This window comes from Anopheles bellator, chromosome 2, assembly GCF_943735745.2.
Source record: "Anopheles bellator chromosome 2, idAnoBellAS_SP24_06.2, whole genome shotgun sequence".
NCBI classification, from domain to species: Eukaryota; Metazoa; Arthropoda; class Insecta; order Diptera; family Culicidae; genus Anopheles; species Anopheles bellator.
The window spans coordinates 73418835-73437148 of NC_071286.1; the positions used below are offsets into that span (position 1 = coordinate 73418835).

General features: G+C 55.1%; 5 protein-coding genes across 6 annotated transcripts; 1 reads left to right on the top strand and 4 right to left on the bottom strand.

Moving 5' to 3' along the window:
• The first annotated feature begins 2740 nt into the window (after nucleotides 1-2740).
• LOC131209477 (protein extra-macrochaetae) lies at nucleotides 2741-6473 on the top strand. The gene is made up of 2 exons (XM_058202555.1): nucleotides 2741-3304; nucleotides 5503-6473. The coding sequence occupies exons 1-2, from the start codon at nucleotides 2897-2899 to the stop codon at nucleotides 5530-5532; spliced, it is 438 nt and encodes a 145-aa protein (XP_058058538.1). The 5' UTR covers nucleotides 2741-2896; the 3' UTR covers nucleotides 5533-6473.
• A 3549-nt stretch (nucleotides 6474-10022) lies between these two features.
• On the bottom strand, nucleotides 10023-11540 carry LOC131210642 (pickpocket protein 28). Its single transcript, XM_058203919.1, has 3 exons — nucleotides 10595-11540; nucleotides 10252-10527; nucleotides 10023-10182 (listed from the first exon to the last, which is right to left on the bottom strand). Exons 1-3 carry the CDS (start codon nucleotides 11538-11540, stop codon nucleotides 10055-10057), a joined length of 1350 nt encoding a protein of 449 aa, XP_058059902.1. The 3' UTR covers nucleotides 10023-10054.
• A 117-nt stretch (nucleotides 11541-11657) lies between these two features.
• Nucleotides 11658-13874, bottom strand: LOC131211602 (uncharacterized). 2 transcript variants are annotated; one of them, XM_058205152.1, is made up of 3 exons: nucleotides 12989-13874; nucleotides 12909-12926; nucleotides 11658-12206 (listed from the first exon to the last, which is right to left on the bottom strand). In XM_058205152.1, the coding sequence occupies exons 1-3, from the start codon at nucleotides 13872-13874 to the stop codon at nucleotides 11731-11733; spliced, it is 1380 nt and encodes a 459-aa protein (XP_058061135.1). In that variant the 3' UTR covers nucleotides 11658-11730. The 2 variants fall into 2 exon arrangements, with proteins under 2 accessions (XP_058061135.1, XP_058061134.1); XM_058205151.1 differs by having other exon boundaries at nucleotides 12129-12926.
• A 199-nt stretch (nucleotides 13875-14073) lies between these two features.
• Nucleotides 14074-15453, bottom strand: LOC131208020 (oocyte zinc finger protein XlCOF6-like). The gene has a single exon (XM_058200663.1). The coding sequence runs from the start codon at nucleotides 15451-15453 to the stop codon at nucleotides 14074-14076; it is 1380 nt and encodes a 459-aa protein (XP_058056646.1).
• Nucleotides 15454-15758: 305 nt separating this feature from the next.
• Nucleotides 15759-17819, bottom strand: LOC131211603 (uncharacterized). The gene is made up of 2 exons (XM_058205153.1): nucleotides 16438-17819; nucleotides 15759-16377 (listed from the first exon to the last, which is right to left on the bottom strand). The coding sequence occupies exons 1-2, from the start codon at nucleotides 17324-17326 to the stop codon at nucleotides 15920-15922; spliced, it is 1347 nt and encodes a 448-aa protein (XP_058061136.1). The 5' UTR covers nucleotides 17327-17819; the 3' UTR covers nucleotides 15759-15919.
• Between the last annotated feature and the right edge of the window lie 495 nt (nucleotides 17820-18314).

The following is an 18314-nucleotide window of genomic DNA, read 5'->3' on the forward strand; positions in this document are numbered from 1 at the left end:
GAATTCTCTTTAACCCATCGTAAATATTATCGAGTGTTTATCGGGCCCAAAGAAGGATGGAGAAACCATGTTTGCCAACCAAATGACCATCACCAGGCACAGTGTAGGGGAAGATGGCGCAAGATTCATCAACTCTTGGTACGTCGTATATTGCCGAGCGATTTCAAAGAAATAACCTGCCACTCCGTTGGCTGTGAATGAATTTTAGCGGAAAGTAGCCACGGTCTGATTGAAGGACGGTGTGCTCCGCAGGATGTCCTGTAGCTGCTGCTTGCTGGTTAAGTTTGAAACTAGCCTTGACGTGATTATTCACCAGCACGGTTCAGGTTTTTTCTACTTCCATGCGTGGTGGCCAGCTTCCCGGTTACATTCCATTCCCACCGCAGAAGCAGCAGCAAGAGAAATCACTCCGAACTCGGTCATTCATTCAACAGGACTCTCTGCTCCTGCTGTCCTTATCTTCTTGTGCAGTCCCATTCGTGTACAGGCTCAGCATGAGCTACCTGAATCGCTGCCAGACAACGACCCGGCGTGTATAAGGGCCCGAACCCGGATGCACGGGAGACAAGCGGAGGAAAGGTTGCATCGTCATTTAACGCTCATAACCACTTAAACACCTGCAAAGGACGATGGCAAATTATCCCTTTCCAAGCCCCCATGTAAGCGTCATGGGAACGAAGGTAATTTGTATGGACGGTCCCATACAACCGCCGGCCGGATAGTTCGCCACTGTAAAGTTATACATGTTTTTATGCTGTGTGGGAAGTTTACGAGGAAATTTGGCCATTTTCGAGATGGTTTTTTACTGCTTCTCGTGTGAAATTGCCTATCGGCCATCGTTTTCCCACTGGAGTAGGACACATGACGCCAAGATGTAGTGGTGTCACGAACTTAATTACCAACGGGCTCGGATTCAAAGTTAAGTAAGGACACAATGTACCAAAATATTATGATTTTAGTTACTTCACTCCACCCAAATCGTTCCCGTTCCGATCGGCATCCAACAAGACGTGGTTAAGCAAACAATGGAAGGCCAAGTCGGAGCGAAGCATTCCGAGAATCGAGCTGATAATCGCCTCCGGCCAAAGGGCACCCAGGGCGGGCGAAGCGTAAGAAAAAGGCATGACCGTTCCTCGGTTTTTCCTTTCCACAATGGTCCGCCTTTTGAAACACTTGTGTTTGCGCGTTCGGGGAGGAAACGAGGGGCCAAGACGGTGGTGCCGGCGACGGCTCAACAGGAAACACCAAGCTTCGCATAAGAACCCGCGCCTGGCCTACACATCGCCGGCCGGAGCCACCTTAAAGAGATGAACAACCCCATAAAATACACTCCACAAGCGAAGAAGAAGAATGCATCTCGCACGGCTCGTCGGACGGCGTCAGCGATCAGGAGGCGGCGGATTCCAAGGTGAGGGTGAGAGATTCATAACTTGTTTCTCATGCCTTCTTTCCTGGGACCGCTACTTTTGAACTTTCGACGTCTGCACTCCTTCTCTCTCGTTGCTCTCTCGCTCTCTCTCCTGTTCAGCTGCGTTCTTACATCCTTTATCTCGTTCTGCGCGACGTTACGCTTTACATGGTTCCTGGAAGCCCACAACTCACGCATGGCGGACAAGGGCCCTATCGCTGGGTTTGCTTTCGGCTGGTCATTCGCTTGAACACTTGTGCGCGTCTCATCACCTCCAGGAAGGCTCCTTGGTGGGCTTTGTTTGCATGGGAGATTGTGGCTCGCTGCTGGCTGTGTGTGGGAATCGAGTCCTCCCCGGGGTCGGGTTGGGCCGGTGGTTCCTTGTTCTTGCTTTCTCACACGGTACTGCCCTTCTTCGGCCGTACAGCAGGGCCGCGGCCGGCGATACGGGGGTTTAAATCCACTTGTGACCCCAGAGGAACATGTTTTGTGGGCTTTTAATAGAAAAATGTTCCCCGGACGGCCCAAGCAAGAAGCGCGACGACCAACGGAGAGGAAAACCCTCGGTCTTGGTCTTTAATGACACAATATTAGCTGTGCGTTTGGAATGCCTTCAAAATTACTAAACGACCTTTATTTCAACGATGAACTGTTTAACGAAAAATCGTGTCAAGTATGGCAACATTTTTCCGCATAAAAGTATTGTATTGTTGCCATTTCGCGGTGGGAAGGAAAAAAAAGGAGTTTATCTAATGTTTTGACACAAACAGGCCGATCGGAGAGAGTGTGTCAAAATAGCGGAGAGCGAATAAAGAGAGCGCGCCTTTCGTGGGAATTACCCACCGGGGCATGCGCGCTCTCTTTCCCTCTTCGTCTCTCTCTTTCGCTGGACTGTTCTCCTGCAGAGCTGCGAACTGCGAACGGCGCGCTCAGCAAAACTTCAAACCAAAATGCGAGCGAACGCTTGTTTCTGTCGTACTCATTTCGTTTCAAAGTTGAATTAGCGAATTAACTCCGTTCAGTGATTATTCAGGGATTCATATGCAAAGCCTCAGAAATTTCAACAATTTTTCATCTCAAAAATCCCGATTCAACCTACGAAAATCCCGAACACGAAACGAGAGAGAGCGAGAGAAACTTTTATCTCTCTCTTCTCTGAGAGAGAGAAACTTTTCTCTCTCTCTGCGTTCCTAGTCTCTGTTGGCAAAACTGGTAGAAACGTAAAAAGAAATCGCCATTCTTCTTCGCCACTTCATCGCCACTGCCTGACGCCATCCATGTTTCGCTGACAACGCAGCAAAGTGAAATCGTAGCAGCCTTCGCGGAAAGGATAAAAGTGCTCGCGAAAGATAGTGACCCCGGTTGTGCGTTCTTTGTGAGGACGAGCCACCACCACTCGTACCCGTTTCGTGTGTGCAGTTTAAAAAGGTGTAAAACGAGCGTCTCTGGGTCGTGTTTGCTCCGAAAAGCCCAAAAAACAAAGGTACAATGAAAGCCATCACTGCCGTTTGTGCTACGGGAGCCTCTGTTCCGGCCATTGCGTCCGGGCGGGTCCGGCACCGCCACCGAGAGGTGGAGAACGGACCGGAAATCCAAATGTACCTGTCGAAGCTGAAGGACCTGGTCCCGTTCATGGCGAAGGACCGCAAAATGTCCAAGCTGGAGGTGATACAAAACGTTATCGACTATATCTGCGAGCTGCAGAACACTCTGGCGCATGCCGATGCCTCGATGGATGCATCTGCGCCGGTCGAACCCTTGAGGCAGCCCTTGGGGGTTCGTCCTCCCGCGCCCAACACCATCCTGGCAACCAGCGGCATCACCACCACCACCGGCAGCAACGTGGCCACCTCCACGACAAATTCCAGCTCTTCTGCCGCCAGCGAAACGACGGTGGTACGTACCCAGAAGTATGCTACGCAAATAAGGGCAGCCGGGGACTATGGTTGGTTGGCTATGCACCTGCAGCAAATGTGTCGCATAGCAGGCGTTGAATGCTGCATTTCGTTTCGCTGTCATTCACGCCGCGCGCCGTCATCCAAGCTAGCCTGGCGTCGCATAAATTAAAATCTAAGCTTCCCCGTCGTCGACGGCGACGGCGACGACGACGACGACGTTTGCTGTTCCCCGCCTCGCCCTTCTCCTCGACTTCGGGTGTCTCTCCCAATGGTCCAAGAAAATCAACATTCGTCTCCTGCTCTCGCACGCTCGCTCGCCGCTCTCTCTCTCCCGCTTACTCTGTCTTGCAGTCGCACTCCTCTTGTCTCTCTCTCTCTCTCTCTCTCTCTCCCGCGCTCAGCCCGGTCCGTAACGAAAGGGTGACCGCGCGCGGAGGGGTGCGTTTTAACGGCGCCAGTGAGCTGTGAAGCAAACTGACTCTGCTGAACACCTGCATTTCCAGAAGATATTGAAATGAAGCCACTAACACTGACTAAGGTTCGGCCCTGCTGCGGCCGCGGACAGTGTGCGTATAGTTGGCACCACCCGGCATTAATAGACGAGCGCGCGGGCGCGGACTTGTGTAAACAAGCGCCGCCATAACCGCCGATCTATTCACTTAACCTATTTACAGCCAAACAACGCCACCAACGTGACGTCGGTGGCGCTGCTGTTTTGGCTACCCATCTGTTCCCGTCCTGGGCGTTATTTATGAACTTTCGGCCACCCGGTCACTGGCTCCTTAATTTCTCGATCGTGCAGCTCCCCCTGTCGGAAAGTACAGCGCCCGGCACTCAGCAGTTTCTCACGTGGCCATTTGGCCATGAAAACTCCTTTGCCCCGTACCCGATTCAAGAGGGTCTCTGCTTTGAGGCGCGTCCCAGGGTTGACTGCTGCTCGTATTTAGCAATTTAAATGCGACGAAGCGCCCCCCCGCACTGAAATTGGCGTCGGCCAATGCACGGGCGCGCAGACAAATGTGTTATGTATATTTTATCACCCCCCTGGGCGCCGCGCCGTTGATGGAACCCTAAGGAACGGAATCCGTCAGCTCCACCCGGCATCATTTGAATGTTGGCGCCGTGGCGAACCATTTTCCTGCAACTTTCATCTTTCCCTCCATCCCATTGCGCGGGGAATATTCGCGAATACTTCTTTGTGGCACGATTCGCGGATTACCTGGCCACGGATACACCCCGGTAACAATCTCCGATCGGCGGAGAGACAACAACCCCCACACGCCCAATCTCGCCCATTTTCTCAGGTACCGTTCGCTGCAAAACCAAAGCACCCGCCTCCGGTGGCCAGGGAGCGAAAGAGAGAGAGAGGAAGAGACACGAAAACGATCACCACCGCCACACTCTTCTGTGGCCATGGGGCGCGCGAGATCGAGGTCTTCGAAACGGGGCGCGCAAAGATGGTTGGTGTCTCGCTCCCCTCCGATCCGCCGGCGGCGTGCCTGCCACTCATGGCCATCAACTTGTGTGAAGAAAACGATTTGGCGCTGGTTGCGAAGATGGTGGACGCGCGCGGCCACAAATGGTCACGACTCCTGACGCTGCGCGCACAGCAAACACGTGTGCCAACGTGTGGCCCCATGTTTCGTCCAGTTTGCTCCACAGCGGCACCCGGTGTCGTGAACGACGCTGGTTTGTGGTCCAGAAATGAGACTTTCCGTGCGAAAGAAAATCCGATCCGGGAGTTTTTCGCACTGCCCTTTGATTGATTTATTGACGCCGAAATGGGTTCAGTGCCGGCGGAGTGAGGGAGTACCTCGTTGCCACACACTCTTCCGCGCGTCATCCGGTCGTCAGAAAACCCGTGGCCCGGCGGCGAAAGAGAGATGTGGGAAATAGAAAGTCACACTCAAAAGGGGGGGCATGATGCGGATACTCCCACAAAACTGGCTCCTCGCGTTCATGTCCGTCTCCAGGGGCAGCTCTGGTGGTCGATCAATTAAGATGAAAAGCTAGAAAGTGGTATCAGTTTGTTCGCTCCCCACTCGCTTCTTATCGTGCCGCCCGAGTCAGATGCAGGTGTTCGGTGATCGAACGCGGCCGTGTCCACCCAAAAGGCCCCACCACCGCAACAGAGCACGCAACGCAAGGCAATCGAGCGAACTAACGAACGTGGTTTATTTTCTTTCTCTCCACCAGATGAACGACAAAGAGATGCCCTCGTGCTAGGAGGAGCGCGGTAAAAGGTGAACCGTCGCGTTTCGTCATGCTATATGGCGGGGTCACTCCACGCGTCCCGACTGTAGCGGTGCAATAAAGCCCCCTTCCGATCCCCGTCCGGTGTGGGAGAAGAACCTCAGCGAAGATGAAGCAGAAGCGGTAGAGAAGGTTCGCTTGGTCCACTTCCTTCTCCGTGGCCTCGCTCGGATTGGGGCCCGTGGGCTTCGAAGGGGTTCCAAGCGTGAAGCGTGGGGGAGGAGGACACGGGAACACAGGGACGGAAGCCGCTTTTGTGTGTGATGGACGGTCCCCCAGTGGGGGACGACGTTGGTCGGCGGGTCGAATGTAGAGCGAAAAAGGCCAGAGAGAAACACGCGCGCGCACTACTATAATGATGCAAAAGGTAACTTTTAATTTTAATTCCATTTAATGTTCTGTGATCCGTAGGAATATGTGTGTGTGTGTGTGGTTTGATGATAACACAAGGTAAACGATTATGAAGCGAGTAAAAGATACACTCATACTCAAAAGAGAGCCGAGGCAAGGAGCTTAGGGTCACACGTGACACGGAAATGGCGCTGAATCTGTGTAGGGTTTTCTTTTACTTTTGCTTACTACTCACTGACCGCACGGGTATACATACCGATCGGGGCATGTATAGTGCGTGCGGGTGTGTGCAACTCATGTGTATAGGAAATAAGAGACTTTCAGAGAGAGAGAGAGAGAGAAAGGGTTGAAGATGTAATAGGCCACCCGTAATGGCATCATTTCTCGACGCAGCGCAACCCCTTGCTTAAGTTGCGTACTGACACCGTTGAACTTCGCATTAAGTAATCCTTCCGTAAGCGCGTGTCCCGCGACACCGCCGATAATGATGAGGGGCACGAAAGAAGTAAATTATTATGAATATATAAATTGTTTGTAGTACAAGAAATGTCGATGGTAAATATAAGAACTCAAAAGCAGAAGACAGCGCAGCAGCACATCCGTTCGCCCATCCGAAACACGCACCCAACAACAACAACAACAAGGTCATATTTCACCGTTCGAGGAGACGATTTTGGTCCGCAGCTCGCTGTCCGCTGTGGTCACATTCAGCCACATAAAATCGTGCCACCATTCGCGCGCGCGCCTGGCACTCGCCCCCGGGAGTGGTCGTTGCACGTGTTCCGAATCTGCCCGCGCTGAGTGATGTCCCCATTGTGTACGCGACGCCCGCGCGCCCGCCGGGCGTTGGTGTGACGTGTTGGGCCCACACCCAGTTCGAGATCGATCCACAGCGTCACGAGCGAGCGAACGAGCGACGGGAGTGCCATTCAGGCGCCTTGTCGCCTTGTCCTTCACGGCGAGCCGTGCAGCTGCAATGATATGTGCCCGGGCGCGCGCGTACACAGTTCCTGGCATCAGAGGGACCATCTCGTCTCGTGAAGGGTCAACGCGCTGGGCGCGCGGAATGTGTGATGTTGAAAAATCCAATCCCATTCGCCTAGGGGCGCCGCCACCCCGTACCGTACCTCAATTTAGTCAATTTGCTAATGTCGGGCCGCGCGCGTTGGGAGTTTGAAAGTAAACTCAAATCCGTTCCGTTCAACCCGCTCTGTGACCCACCAAATGGTGCCACACTTCCCTTCGCACGGGAAGGGTTCATTGTTTTTCCGGCAAATTTACCGGCACCATAACGGCGAATGCCGGTGGACGGCGCGACGACGACGACGACGACAGCCGATGCAATTAGTGACATCTTGTTTAACGTCGCGGCCGGAGGAAATTGAACAGTTGGTCCAATATTTGCCCCCGATAGCGCGCCGCCCGGCCGGCCGTGCCAACTGTCGCGCCGGGCGCGTTGTTGCATCTGCCAAACTCTCTCGCTCTCCACGGGCCCGAGATCATCCGGGGCCGGCGATTGCGACCGCGCCCGGTTCGCAAACGAACGCCGCATCTGCCCCTGAATCCCCTCCGGCTTTTCTAATACAATTTGCCTGCGCAGCTGCTCGCTCGCTCGCTAGGCTAGGCTAGGGCAGGCCAGTCCAGGCCGGTCGCCGGGGAATTCGGTTTTTATTACACGTTTGATGTATTAATTTTCCACGGAGAGTAATGCTCTCGAGTGCCGTGGTGGTGGTCCCCGGACCCGACTGGAAGGGCCTTAATGGAGATTGCGTGCCATCCGGCACCCCGGAAGCAAATCGGCCTGCTCTGGACCCGCCGGCAGAATAAAAGTGCGTCATCGGAAGACAATTTTTATACTGCTGCGGACACACGGACCGGTAGGAGACATCGATAAGGTAGAAAATAGAGCGTCTTATCAGCACCTAGTGCCTTTCCTCGCAGGTCGAACACCTGCGAGAAAGGTGCGCGGGCCAAGGAAAAAAAACAACGGAAACACCGCGGCACTCTCAGGGCATGACTTTGCGACTCACGCGGCCACGGTCTTAAGTACATTCTCGTTCGTCGCGTTCGTCACCCCGTTGCCCGCGATAGCAATCTAGCAGGGTACACAAGCACTCGCCGCGAAGGCCCCGTGCGATACGGTGACGCATACCACTTTCTTACCCCGGGTGGTGGCCTCCGGGGACATTCAAGTGGCATGTCCGCGCGCGCGCCCATACTCGCCATTCGGTGCACTCGGTGGCCGTCGGTGGTGATAAGAAAGCTAAACTCCACTATCTGCGGGTACAACAACACGGCCACCATAAACCCGCCCGGGGAACAGGTGTGCCAACCTGGTTACGCCACCACTTCCCCGAGTTCGAGTGTACCGGCGCGCTTATCGCGGGCCGCACTCTCCTATCACCAATTGGATCCGTGGCGTGGCGTAGACCTTATCGGAGTCGTACCGCGCGAGGCCGGTAATTAATTCCGGTAAGCCGTCACTTGGATCTTGATTGTGGAATTGTCACGGAATCACCGTGTAAAAAACCGCCGTGCCGTGCCTGATAACGCGGGCCAGTTTCTCGGTTCGGGCCGGACACCTGGATGCACCCGGTTATCTGTTTCGTCGGCATCGGGAGTGCGTGTGACCATGGTGGCTTCGGCCATCCATCGCGCTTTGTGGGATTCTTGGCCTATCTCCAAAGCCCAAAAGCAGGGCCAACTCTCTTGCACGTGCCCGAGCGGATGGAACGGATTGCCGCCATTGCCTGGTTGAAAAATATTAATAAACTCCCCACCGCATTAAGGGGCATTGATTGAGAATTTCTTCAACCCACGGCTCGTTTAGGGGGGTTCTCTTTGGCAAGCGGCCAACCCACGGCGGGGCGGGCATGTGTGTGAATTCCGTCGGCAGGGTGCGGCTCGTTCCGCGGCGTTCCCTCTCCGGCAGTCATTTTCTCACACTTTCTACGCGACGCCGTCCGAACGGGGACGGCAAGGGGACTTAGTTACGTCCCGCTGTGTTCCGAATCCAATGCCGGATACCTTTCGCCGGAGAGACTTTAAGTATTCATGGGCCGACGATGAGGATTGCGCCTCCCCTTCGTCGGCCGGGCACTCGAAGTTTCGTGAATTACTGCTCCTTTTCGCTCGATTGTGGCGGTGCTTGAGTTGGAAGCGTGGCCCTCCTGCCACAGGATCTTTGGGTAAATTGATTAATTAAGTGACACACCGGTCGACCGGAGGTGCTTCGGATCACGCTGGTCAATCGCGACCGTATTTCGCGTCCCGAAAGGTTCGATGAATTGAAAGAGCCGAGAACGGAATTAGAAATTAGATTATTATTAAGTTTAGGTTGCCTGGCGGCCACACGCGATAAATCTGTGCCCTGAGTTCACAACTCTTCGCCGCTGAGCGCGGACCATCTGTCCTCCAAAACGGAAAGGGCTCGGGGTAAGTGCATTAGTGAAGCAGCAGCCGGAGCCGGATCAGGAGCAGCACACATTTCTGTTCCATTTGTTTTGTAAACACGCACACAGACGGCGGGGCCATGGCGCATTCAATTAGCGATCAAAAAGTGACTCCTCGCCGACACGCGGACGAACCGGGCGGATCGGGCGAAGCGCCGAAGCGCAGATGTGAGAAAACGGGAGGGCCCGGAACATCTGGTGTTCCGTGTCTCTGCCTTGTCCCGCGCGATTCAGATTTTTATTCGGAATATGAATTACTTACAACGAATTAGCTGCCGGCCGGCTGCGGCTGTACGATGTGTCTGCGTACGAGTTCAGGGCCCGTGAGTTGGGTTCGGCTTTAAGGACAATACACGTCACCGGCCACGTGTTGGCCTCATTAACGAACTCTACTCTACCGCGCGCGGGGGACCGTTTTTGGACGAGTTCGATATCTGACCCCCTGGGCACTCCCGCCGTACGCGACACGCGACCAACACGTGACCGTGCGGCGCGCGCATCGGCACCATCTCGGCCGTTAGTCACCAATAATAGGCCACTCGGGCGACGGCGGCGGTGTGGATTGTGTTCACCCCACGGGGGACCGGTTCCACATTTCATTACCACACACATACGCAGAGAGAATGCATTTGGAGGGCCACTCGACGCCATTTTGTCGCTTTATTCCAGGCAACTGGCACTATGGTGCTTCTTCACGGATGCTGCTGCCGTCTCCGCAGGTGCCGAGTGCCGTACGGCCGCACGGTGAAGTAGTAGAATATTTCCACAAACGACAGCAAGCTGGCGCCCACGAAGAGGCCCGTCGTACCGCCGACCGAAACTGGCACAAGGAAAACAGGAAGGGAGTTTAAAAAAGGAACACGACGGCTGGCTGCACCGCGAAACTCACCGACCAGATCGAGGCGCCCGCGTACCACGTTACGCTTGTAGCGCTCCGTCGGCAGAGCGGACAGTTTGATTTCGATGGTCGAGTAGCGGCGCTCCGCGTCGAAGATGCTGGCCCGCGAATCGTGCACGATCCCGATGTCCAGCTCGGTGCACGACGGCAGACAATCGCAGACGACGCCCTTCCGGTCGACGGACCACTTCGGGATGACGATCGTCAGGTCTTCGTAGTGCTCGTTGAGGCACATCAACCCGGACATGTTGCACTTCAAGGCGGGATCTGCGGGACACACGGTGGGCACCATTTTACGGGATCTGCCCGGATTGCCCCGATCGGACCGCCTTACCAGTGTTGGGCATCAGATGGTTGGTGCAGTTGCACACCCGCAGCTGCTTGTCCTTCCGGCACTGCACCGAGCAGGCACTGTAGCTGTAGAACCTGTGCACGTCCAGATTGTTCTCGTCCGGGAACCGGCACTGGCGCTGCTCGACACTTACCTGCTTCGCTTCCGGGTCGTTCTCGATGTCCTTGACCGATATGTGGCGCCGGTAGGCGATGAAGTGGTCCACCAGCAGCACGTCCGACTTGGGCGTCACAAAGTTCGGAACCTCCTCCTCGCCGATCGTATACACGTACGCTTCGGTGAGCACCGTGATCGTCAGCCTGCCGGGGCCCGTGTGCTTGTTCGAGGCCATATTCAGCCGGACACCCGCCGCTGCCGTCTGCAGTGAGTTGACCGCATAGCAGAGTCCCAGCTCCGTCTCGAGCGGATGAAAGTAGCGGCAACACTCGAACGGCTTGCCATTCCAGGAGCAGTTCTCCAGCGTTTCCTCACACGAGCTGCGCACCATTTGGGCGTAAGCGGTGAAGTTGTCCGAGAAGCAGTTCTCACCGCGCTCCTCGCCCGTGCACTCGTTGATCGTGTGGTACGACTCACCCCGGAAGTAACCGATCTCGTTCAGGACCTCTTCCATCGCAAAGTCGTGCTCTTCGCCCCACAGTCGGTCCGCGATGGCCTGGATGCGCTCCATGTTGCGCATCTCGCACACCGCGACGGCCGGGAACCGGGTGTTCCAGTCCCGGTAGCTCGTCTCGACCACGAACGAGATTGCGCTGGTTTGGAACGCCTCGAGCGAGGCGTCGATCAGAAAGGCCGATCCGACCCACGATACGATCACGCAAGCGAGCCAAAAGATGCGTTCCGCCGCGTGGTACGAATCATCGGCAATGAACTTGACGCCGTGGAACGTCGAGTTGACGAGATACTCTTTGACCATGGCAGCGAACCGCATGCTGGCCGGCGTGTGCCTGTACGGAACTGAACCCAGAGACTGAAGCGGTTGGAGTGCCACTATTCGAACCCGAGCAGTGATTGGAATGTCGAATGTCGCCATTGTGCGCGTGCCATGTATCGTGAATATTTTATTAGATTCCGTCCCCTTTCACCGTTAATTACAGCCGAAGCCGCCACCGCCGTCGCCGTTAGCAGTACACCTCGACCAGCTCCGTTAACATCTCGGTCAGCCGCTCGCGGTACGTTGGATCCTCGTCGAAGGAGCGCAGACAGATACGTGCCTTTTCCTCGCCACGCAAGAACCCATCGAAGCTCTCCGAAGACTGAAGCATGCTTTTGGCGACACGCTTCGGTATGAGGGTCAGGTGGCTAAACAGCAGCGTTTCGATGAGACCGGCCAGCCGAAAGTGCGCGCAGGAGTCGTCGAACTGGGCGCGCGGTAGCACCATCTCCGGGGCCATCTGGCCAGCGTCCGAAAGCTTCTGCCGGAGTGCACCGTAGTAGTGGTCCAGCAACGGTTGGGCGTACGTTCGGCGGAACTCACGCACGGTACACAGCGTCAGCAGTGTCCACACGTCCAGGGCCGGTGGTGCGTAGCGGGCCAGCTGGAAGTCAACGAGCGCAGCCTGAGACGGTGCTGGGGACGCCGCCCGACGCGGACTCGCTGCAAGTATAGAGGCCCGCGTTAAAAGATTCATCTAACGACCGCCACCAGCCAGTATATGGCGATCGACCAAATCCGACAGCATGTCCGTCATGAGCAACCGATAGTCGGGGTACTGTGTCCACGCTTCGAGGCAAATGTCCATCCCGTCCCGCTCGCAAGCAACCGGCTCGCTGCCGGGCAGACGGTGCTTCTCGCGGCACCGGGCCACCAACTCGCCCGGCAGCATCGTGACGTGCCGGTACAGGACGCTATCGATCAGCCCCGGCAGCTGATACTGATCGCAGGAGGCACGGTACGTCGCGAAGCCGCTCGGAGGAAACACCTCACGCACGTCCCGGTGGAACCAGTCCAGCTCGGCGCGCAACGCCTCGTAGTACGAGTCGAGCAGCTCGTCGAGGTGCCGATCGCGGAACGCGCGCGTTGTGGTGGACGTGAGCAACGACAGCACATCGTATGCCGGCGGAGCGTAGCGAGCAATTTGGAAGTCGATCAGTATGCAGCTCGCGGGCCGAGAACCGCCCGGTGCGGACCAGTTGCCCAGATTGAGCACCTCGTACGGGTTTAGTTTTTTCAGCGACGAACGCTTACGCCGCCGAAAGGGGCCACCGTTGGTGGCGGCCGCTGCCGACGCCACCGCAGCCGCTGCTGCAGCCGCTTCCAACTCTACCTGATCCTCACGATCGCAGGCGGTTCGCTCACCTTCAGTCAGGTGATGTCCTACGGAGAAAGAAACGCTTAGCACAATGCTCGAAAGCGTAAGTACGTGGCGCGTGGTGTACCATCGGTGTTGTCGGGGTCCACACTCGTCGGAACCAGCTCGTACCGGAACATCACATTATTGCTCCACAGATCGCCATGGTTCAGCACGTTCCGGTACACGGTCGAGGGTTTGGAGAAGTCATAAATCTTGCGCACGATAGCGGGCACCTTGCGCAGTATCTCGTCGAGTCGGTCCGACGCGGCGTAAGCCTCGATGCGCTTGATCATCTCGCACAGCACGACGATCGCGTTGTCCAGGTTCAGCTTGCGCACGTGATCGCTCTCCTCCACGTACGCGTTCTCGTTCAGATAGCCCACGAATAGCTTCGGGATGGGCGCTCCGGAGCGCTCCTCGAGTATCAGCGAGGCGGCGTGCAGCTTCGCGACCGCTTGGAGCGCCACTTTCAGATGGTCAAAGTCGAGCAGATTCTTCGTGCCCTCCACGATGCTGTACCCGTCCGTGCGGAGGTTCTCAAAGACCACCATCCGCTCGTCCTTCGTGTAGTACGCGGTCGGCACGAACTGGCGCGTACCGATCATCACGTCCTGCAGCCGCGGGATCAGGTGTTTGTAGAGCAGAATTTCCTTCCGGAAGCAACCCATCTCCCGGATGTAGTCCGCCAGCTTGGGCACCGTCTCGGGCAGCACCTTCAGGAAGAAGCTAATGTACTCCTCCTCGGCGTACTGCTCTTCCTCCTCCGGCGTGTAGTGGACCATCTTTTCGCGCAAGTTCACATCGAGCAGATAGTGATCGCCGAGGTACCCGATTGGCTCGTCGCTCAACCGGCGAACCTGATACGACACGAGCCGGAACTTGCCATTGACACGGTTCCGCTTGTCCTGGATGTAGCTCTTCACAACCGCCTCAATGTCCTGCTCCGTAAGACCGATCGTCCCCGGGTCCATGGTGCCAACTGTCGTCGGTACGCCGATGTGGGCCACCCAGAAGCCGGCACCGTGCGGAGTGCGGTTCCATAAATCACGCCGTTGTTCCGCAACCAACAGATAAGCGGTGTGCCAGTTGGCTGAAAATATCTCGCTCACGGTCGTTATCATACGATCGTCAACCGGCAGGCCAGTGTGATCGTGGCACGTGAAGGGGCGATCAAAGAAGAGCATAACTGTTGCCGTCCGCGAGGAACACGATCGGTTCGGTGTTGTTGCAGATGAGATTCATACTGTCGGCCTCGATGTTTTGCAGGATGATCGGGTTCGAATCGATCTGGTAACAGATCTCGTCCAGAATCTCCTCATTCACCACTTTGTCGCCAAAATCGGGCTGCACCACGTTGGTAATTAGAGGCTGCGTCGTTGGAGATGGAGCTTCAGGCTCCAACTGGCCACCACTGGCCGGTTGGTCCTTCACGCGGTGCTTTGTCCGCATGTGGGACTGAAGCCGTGCCCGCACGCCGAACTCGGCACTACACTCACCGCATCGGAACGGTTTGCCAACGTGCTGATAGCTGTGTACCTTCAGCTGCTGCTTCTGCCGGAAGCAGCTGCCACAGACATTGCACGTAAACGGCCGTTGGTCGCCGTGGATCAGCTCGTGGTCGGTTAGGTGGGCCTTCGTGGTGAACCCTTTCGCGCAGACACCACACGTAAACTTGCGGCCCCCATCGGACGATTCGTGTCGCTCGAGATGTTTCCGCAGCAAGCTCGCCTTGGCGAACGACCTGCCGCACAGTTTGCAACGGTGCAGTTTGCCCGTGTGCAGTGCCAGGTGGGTCTTGAGGGAATCCTCCTTGCCAAACGCACGGTTACAGACGTGGCACGTGTGCTCGCGAATGCCGGCGTGCAGGATCGTCTTGTGTACGTTCAGTGACGAGCGGCGGGTGAAGATTTTCGAGCACAGGTCACACGGAAACGAGTTTTTCGGAGCTGCCTGGGTTTCGTTGTATTCCCTCAACAAGCGGGCCGCTTGACGGTGGGCTCTTGAAACGTGCCCAGAGAGGGATGCCTTGGAGGCAAAGTGTTTGTCACAGTGCTGACAGTGAAACCGTTGATTCGGATCCTTCGCCTGGTGGTGATCCGGTTCCTTCGCCCGGTGGGTTCGTTCGTGGCGTAGTAGCAGCTTACGCATCTTGAAAATTTTCTGGCACACCGCACAACGGAACGGGCCGTTGGCGCACCGTGAGTCGGACCGGTCACCTTCCGGTTCATCGTCCTCTCCGAAGTCCTCCTCTACGCGTTCCGGGCGGACACTGCCCACGCTGCTGCTCTGTTCGAGGTGACTGATGATCTTCGCAATGGTCGCTTTGGTCTGCAGCTCTTCGTGGGACTTTAGGGCCCGTGCCCGAAACAGATAGTACTCTTTCAGCACCGCCACACACCGGGCACAAATTTCGCTGCCCGGTGTCGTGGGCGATAGCTGCAGTACCGACGAATAGAGTTCGCCCAACGGAACGGCCGTTCGGTCTGGAGGAATGCCGTTTTCGTAGCATTCTTCGGGCGAGAAACTGCAATCGATCACGACACTGTACATAACGGAGGCGTCGGATAAGCAACACAAACACAATTCTTCCATCTTGCCAGGCTTTATGCTGATTTCGTGTCCGCCAAAAGAGCGTCCTGTAGCTGAGAAAAGTCATATCAAACCATTCCAACAAAAACATAGAGGTTTATACTCCTTGGTTCGATGCTCCCGCATACTCACTACGTGAGTCGGTGAGAATGAGCGAGCCGTTAGTTGTTTGACAGCTGCAACTCACGCACTCATCGGTTGTAATGATTTCATTTGACACGGCTCTCGCTAAAAGTAGTAATAAAAATTACATTCCTTGCGTGTAAAACGTAAACAACGTAAATATAATTAATAAAATACAAAACAAACAACAGACACGGTACCGTTCCTAAAGAACTTGCACACCAAACCTAAAACTGTCTTTTTTTCCTACGGTACATTACTTTCTAGCCTCGATAGCTACGCCACGGCCATGGTCTAATATTGTCTATTGGTGCAGTATAAAGTTATCTACCAGCTGCGTTATCATATCGCTGATCCGTAATCGATAGGACTCGTACTTTTCGAAACCCCGTATGCTAGCCCGCACAAACACCGTGGAATTGGTTTTGCACTCGAAATCATCCGTCGCACTGCTGTCGTCCAACTCGTAGCAATCCTGTTCCGGCGGCCAGTGGAAGTACATGCAGCTTTCAATCAACCCCGCCAACCGGTAGTGCCCGCAGGACTCAACGAACGTCGTCCACGGGAGCACCGACTCCACATCCAACCCGTTTGCCGCCAGGTACGCCCTCAGATGGTCATAGTACACCCGCTTCCAACGATCCATCAGCGGATTGCGGAACGTGCTCAGGGTGGAGATCATAATCAGCGCCATGACGTCGTACGCCGGTGGGGCGATGCGTGAAAATTGAAAGTCCACTAGCTTCGCATCGACGGGTCGTGCTGCAAGGAAAATGAGATCGATTAGGTCGTGTTAAGCGTTACACATCCATCAATCCGTACCTGGTTCCGTCGCACCGTTATCTTCGTATCGGAACATGATGTTGTTACACCACAGGTCCCCGTGATTCAGCACATTGCGAAACACTTTCGAGGGTTTGGCAAATTCGTAAATTTTGCGCACCAGCACCGGGATTTGATGCAGTATGTGGTCCAGCTGGTCCGACTGCCGGTACTTGTCGATCCGTTTCGTGAGCTCGCGCAACACCTGTATGCAGTTTTCCAGGTTCGTCGTCCTTACGTACGAGTCACGGTTTATGTAGACATTTTCTTCCAGCATGCTCGCCGCCCCGTTTCGAGCGAGCCTTCGGCAAGTCTCGACCAGCGGTGTATTGGTGCGCTCCTCGTGGATGAGCGATGTGGCGTGAAGCTTCGCGATCGTTCGCAGAGCCACTTCAATGTGGGCCTGATCTAGCAAGCCCCGGGCTTTCATCATGCCGTAGCCTTGTTGCGTTAGATCATCACACACGATTAGCTTGTGGTCTTTGGTCAGCAGAATGGCCGGAACGAACGGATCAATCTCTCGCGTGTGCCGCACCATTTCCGGCAACAGCCTACAGTACACGTCGATTTCTTTCCCAAAGCAACCCATTTCGACGATGTACTCGGCTAGCTTTGGGTTCGTTTCCGGTAGCAGTTTAACGAAAAACGACAGTTTGCGGAACGCACTGTGGCCATCACTTTCGAAACTTTCACTGGTCCCGTTGACGGTGACCGCCGCCGGTGCCAGCTCGACGCACAGCTTCAAGTGAGCAGCCAAGTAACCGATGGGTTCCTCACTTAACCGATTCACCGAGTAGCCTATGATTTGGGCACACCCCTTCTGGCTCTTCTCCACCACAATCCGCACATCCTCGTCCGTCAGCACTTCCGGCGTAGGCACCACTTCCATGTCCGTTCGGGGCGCGCACTGCTGCTATTGATGATTTGTCGTGACCGCGCACAGTGACTCTAAGACGCGTATTTCACCTCACAAGCTTCTCATTCTCACTACCGTGTGACGTAAGAGTCAACAAATTGCAATTCACGTTCTCAACGGAGGCACAACTTTCACCTACCAAACCCCGCGGGCAGAAGCAAAACGACCTGTTGGCCACCTGTCGAAGAATGTGGCGAGAAAGGGGGGACGCCCCGTTCGTGCTTGCCACTGCGGAAAGTGCTGCCGGTGTTAACGTGTCCACTCGGTGCAGTATTCACTTCAGAGACACCAACCCTCGGACCGTGACAGCTTCTTTTAACAAACAAGCACGGAATGCTTCGTGAGTTGACTTTCGCCTATGCTACCTGCGCGCTAATGATAACACAGCAACATCAACACACTCAAAAACGCGGATGATAACGCATCCAAGAAAATTCCGACAGATCCTCGAGAGCATTGTGAGGGGAACGTCCCAACTCACGAGCTGATTGTCAGCTGATTTTGAAGTTTCGCAGCCTGCCTTGATAACTGCTACAGAAAGAGTTGCGCTAACTAACTGCGCTAACTACTAAGCGGCTGAGCTAACGGAAGCATGCGTCACAGGCCTTTGAAACCGTTAAAAGAAAGAGCCCCATCAATGCAATTCATTCATGGGAATATTTAAACTTAAACAATATTTGTACGGAACAGCGTGCGTCATTTTTAAAACTCACGAGGAAAAAATTCAAAAGTACACAACAGAAACACATTTTGCATGCACTGTAAAGTTATTTTCTTATCATGTGGGAGTCGTCAAGCACGTTTTCGTGAGTTGGTGTAGAAATTCATCATTACAATTGCCCACGCGGCACAGATAACAGCAAGTGGCAATAAAACACACAAAGCAAACGAACTGTACATCATTCTCGTTGCGCCAACATTAGATAACGAGTTAAATAAACATCCATTAAGTGGTCATTCT